Genomic DNA, 4,765 nt, shown 5'->3' with positions numbered 1-4,765 from the left:
AAAGAGCATCTCGCGAGGCTCGCTGGTTCGAGGTAGGTACTGGAGGTTTTTTATTTCATTGGTAGTTCTCTTCCTTTTGAAAGGTGACTTGGGCACATCAGCCACAGGGATCATCTGCTCTCCCGGACGCACCCACATGATGGGGCCATCGTCACTGTCTCTGCGACTTTCTAGCTGAAGGCTGGACAGGGTCCCCCAGGGCAGTGTGCATTTTAAAAACGGTGACTCCTCCAACATGTCAAGGAACTCAGGGAAGTAATCGCCCACTTCTTCGTCAACTGCCCCCACCAAGCTTATCTGTCGCATCGGGCCAGCTCTGTAAGTGCCGTGGGAATACGTCCTCTTTACCTGAGCATGAAAACTGGACATAGTTGTAGTTTCTATATCCTTCTTTCCCAGGATCTCCATTTTCACTGGGGAATTGGGAAAGTTAAAAGAAAAGTAGTCTAAAAAGTCAGGCAAGTAGGCAGCCGCCCCGTGAACGATCCCCATCACATAAAAGGCTGCCGAGTTCTCATTTTCGCTGAACACCAGACCCACGAACTCCTCGGCGAACCTCTCCATCTCCACAGGAGACAGGCATGAGAGCTCGCTGCTGTAGGCGTGCAGCACAGAGGCGCCGCCATTGGGCTGGTGCTCGATGTGAATAAGCTGCTTGAACTCCAGCGTGTCCAGCCTCCGGAGTGTCTTCTCAACCCGGGGCTCCTTTAACGAGACAAAGGGAAAGTCACTGTTCTCCGGAATTCTGCAATCAGAGTTCCTGGGATCCGCGCTCTTTGCAACATAATCTTTTATGTTGTCACTGAGGACGCCTTTGGCTGCTTCATCTTCAACATCTGACAGCAGTCCTGAGCAAATGGTCTGAATAGATTTGCTATACATTTTTGGACGCTTCCGCTTCTCACTTTCTTTGTGTTTCTTTTTCTTTTTCTTCTTTACCTTTTTACTTTGTAAGTCTTCTACATTTGATTTTGGTTTCTCCTTCCCACTCTTCAGCAAAATCTTTACTTCTCCATTCTCTTTTTTGATCTCATTCATTACTTTATGCTTCTTTTTTTCTCTCTTTAATTTTGTCTTTGATTTTATCTTCTTGGCGGACAGAGACGCCGGCGGGTCCCGGGAGGACGACTGCAGCTTGCCGAAGGGCTCCTTCTCCGAGACGGCCGGGGCGGCGGCGGCAGCGCTGCGCACTGGGCTCGGCGGCGCCGCCATTTTTCAGCATGTCCTTTTATGTAGGATTTACATCTTGACAATTTTAAATTGTATAATCCATGAACACAAAATCTTTGCACATATGAGTTTCTTTAATTTCTTTTTGCAAAATTTTTGATATATTTATTCTTAAGGACATGTTTAAAGTACATAATAAGTACATTTATCATGGGGTGTTGGTACTTGTACAGAGCCCTCTCATTCCTACTTCTTCTGGCTCTGGTCCCCTTCTCATTTAGTTTTCTTTTAAGTCATTTGTCCCCTTACACTTTCCCTTCTCCCTAGCTCTTTCTTTTTCTACCACTTTTATGCCTTCCCATTTGAGAAAGATCTCCCTACTTTCTATTATATATCTTCTGTTTTGGTCTTTATTATATTTTTCATTTCTTATACAAGAGAAAGCATGTGCTATTTAATCTTGTGTGTCCGAATTATTTCATTTAATGTTTGTTTACTTATGAATGCCAATGCGCAATTTAATTTCTTTCAGCAACTTTTTTTTTCAGTTTTCATTCTATGTCTTTCACCTCTTTAGTTAAATTTATTCTCAGGTATTTGATTATTTTGTATGCTATGAGAAATTAAATTACTTTTGTAATCTCCTGTTGGATTTTTCATGACTGGTTTATAGAAACACAACTGATTTTTGTACATTGATTTTATATCCACAACATGCTGAATTTGTTCATTAGCGTTCTCTGCATGAATTGAGATGATGATGATGATGATGATGATGATGATGATGATGATGATGATGATGTGGTTGTACTCTTTCCTTTTCTTAATATGATGCTTTATATTGAAGGATTTTCTTATAGAGAACCACACTTGCATTCCTAGGATAAATATCACCTGATTATCTTATGTAATTGTCTTAATATGCTGTTGTCTTCAGTTTGCTAGCATTTTTAAGGAGTTTTACATGTATATTTATAAGATACATGGATCTGTAGTTTTCTTGTTGAAAAGTCTTAACCTGGTTTGGATATGAGGTGCTATTCTAAGGTCATACAAAAAATTAAGGAGTATTTTTTCCTCTGCTTGTGGTATTAGTAAAAGTGTCCTCTAAAGACTCCTGATTAAGGTACTGATCTCCAATGCAGCAATTTTCAGAGGTGGGGCCTATTGAGGTGAGTGGGTCATGAGGATGCTTTCTCATCAGCTGATGAGTTTACAGCTGACTGAGATACTAAAAAGTAAGGCTCACGTGGTTCAAATAGGTCACAGGGGCCATGTCTTTTAAGGATATAGGTTGTCTCTAGTCATTTTGCCTTCTCCAGCTGGTTCCTGACTGCCATGAGGTAGAGGAAAGCTACCTTACCATAGAAGAAGAACAACAGATCTAAGTAACTGGATGGAAATTTCTCAAATGGTGAGACAAATCTTTTGAACTTTTAAGTTTTCTTTTTTAACAATGATGTAAAACTAGCACATTTCCTTGACCTTTAGGAATAGTTTGGGAGAAAATTGAGTTTGATTACTCTTTAAACGTTTGGTAGAAATCACCCATGAAATCACCAGGTTCTGAATTTTATTTTGTGGAGAATTTTTTTTTTTTTAGAACTGGGGATTGAACTCAGGCCCTTGCGCTTGCCAGGGAAGCATTCATTCCACGGAGCCATTTCCCTGGTCCCTTTTGGAGAAATTTTCCAAATTTATTTTTTAAATTACCAATTCAAACTCTTTACTGTTGTAAACTTTTATTTGTTTTGAAATCAGCTACAGTAAGTTTTGTGTGTAGCAATTTGTCTAGATCATGCAATATGTAAACATATAATTGTCCATTATAGCTTCTTATAATCTTTGCTATTTTCTGTAAGCTTGCTACCAATGGTCTTCCTTCATTTTTACTCTTAGTTATTTAAATCTTTTTTCATTTTGCCTCTTTGTTAGTCTAGTTAAATATTTGTTATTATTGTTTATCTGGTCAAAGAACCATCATTAGATTTCATTGATTCTACTATTTTTTACTTAATTTTGTTAATCTATAGTTAAACATTTCCTCTCTTCATTTTAAATTTTATTTTATTTTTCATTTTTGTACAGGGTCTACAGGGTCTCACTATACAGACTTGACTCATAGTGATTCTCCTGTTTTCAGCCTCCCAAGCTGCGGGATTACAGGTGCATGCCACCACACCCTGGCATGCCAGGGATTGAATCTCAGTTCCTGTGTCTGCCTAAGCAGGTGCTTTAATCTGCCGAGCTCTGTGGCCGGCCCTTCATTTCCTCTCTTCTGCTATCTTTGAGTTTACTTTATTTTTCTTTTGTAACTTCTTTTTTTAATTAATTTTACTGAGAAAAAATTGCAATAACATAGTTTAAAAACAGGTTTGTAGGAAAGTTAAAACAATTAATACATTGCATATTGTTGTCTTTGTAGTAGTCATTCATAGCACAAGATGCAGACATGATATCCTGTCCAAACACTATTAGTACAAATATTTCTTCTTATTGAATTAAGAGAAACTGGTTATATATCCTATTTTGTATACACAGATACAAAATTGTCCTTCATTTATATCTCCTTTTTTTGGTTTAGTTTTGCCAGAGATGCGTATTCCATTGCTACCCAAATATTGTACGTGCATAAATTCAGCAAAATATTCCAATATAGTCCAGTACTCCACAATAGTAGTGGGTTATATGTCTGAATCTGTTGACTTGAGCCTTCCACAGCTCTGCATATTACCATGGCTTCACTTTTCATACCTCGTTTCTACACTTTTTTGCTGGATTGTTAAGACCAAGATAAAGTCAGACCTATATATCAAGAAATGTAACTTTTTTTTATCTGACAAGGTCAGTCAAGTCCCCTCAGGACTTATCCCGAAACCCTGTATTGCAGTTTCTAGATCCTTTGTCAGTGTCAGCCATGTGGATGAGTCATGGCCACTGCTTGGCCAATTTGCTCTTTGTGAAAGCCTGAGAGAATGTTTTCTCTCCATGTGACTCTCTTTAGGCACACACTACATCATTGATCACATTTCTCTGTGGCCCCATAATCTCCTTGATCAGAAAATTTAGGACACAACTGAGTTAAATGATGTGTAACTTCTTTAAATTGTAAAGTTACACTACTGAGTTGAAATTTTTCTTTGTTTAATGTATAGACTTTTACTTACAATTTTTTATCTTAACTATGGATTTCCTCAGAGAGTTTCTATCCCCTTTACCCACATAAGTGGGGCATATTTTCTTGTTTCTTGATATTCTTTATGAATTTTTATCAAAATATGTGTATTTAGTTATTATAATACTTTTGCATATTCTTTGTGAATTTTTATTGATATGTACAAATCTAGATATTATAATGTCATTCTAGATATTAAATGTCCCCCCTTTTCCAGTATTTTCTGGTTTTGACAGTGAAAGTCTATTGTCAACTTCTCATTTAAATAATTTTCCAAACTATATTTGCAAAGACTGTATTCCCTATTTTGTGAAGTGTCTGTTAATTCAGCTTGTGCTCCCAGATTTTTGGCAGAGATTTCTTTCTTTCTTTCTTTCTTTCTTTCTTTCTTTCTTTCTTTCTTTCTTTCTTTCTTTCTTT

General features: G+C 37.5%; 1 protein-coding gene across 1 annotated transcript; it reads right to left on the bottom strand.

Annotated features, from left to right (window-relative positions):
- Positions 1–6: 6 nt before the first annotated feature.
- LOC101569915 (round spermatid basic protein 1-like protein) lies at positions 7–1,212 on the bottom strand (the record flags this gene model as incomplete). The annotated part of the gene is made up of 1 exon (XM_023699915.1): positions 7–1,212. A coding segment is annotated over exon 1 (1,206 nt), but the record flags the coding sequence as incomplete, so codon positions are not given.
- Between the last annotated feature and the right edge of the window lie 3,553 nt (positions 1,213–4,765).

Source organism: Octodon degus, unplaced genomic scaffold, assembly GCF_000260255.1.
Source record: "Octodon degus isolate 3935 unplaced genomic scaffold, OctDeg1.0 scaffold00117, whole genome shotgun sequence".
Classification (NCBI taxonomy): domain Eukaryota; kingdom Metazoa; phylum Chordata; class Mammalia; order Rodentia; family Octodontidae; genus Octodon; species Octodon degus.
The sequence above is the reverse complement of the archived record's forward strand: the minus strand, read 5'-3'. Positions and strand labels throughout refer to the sequence as shown.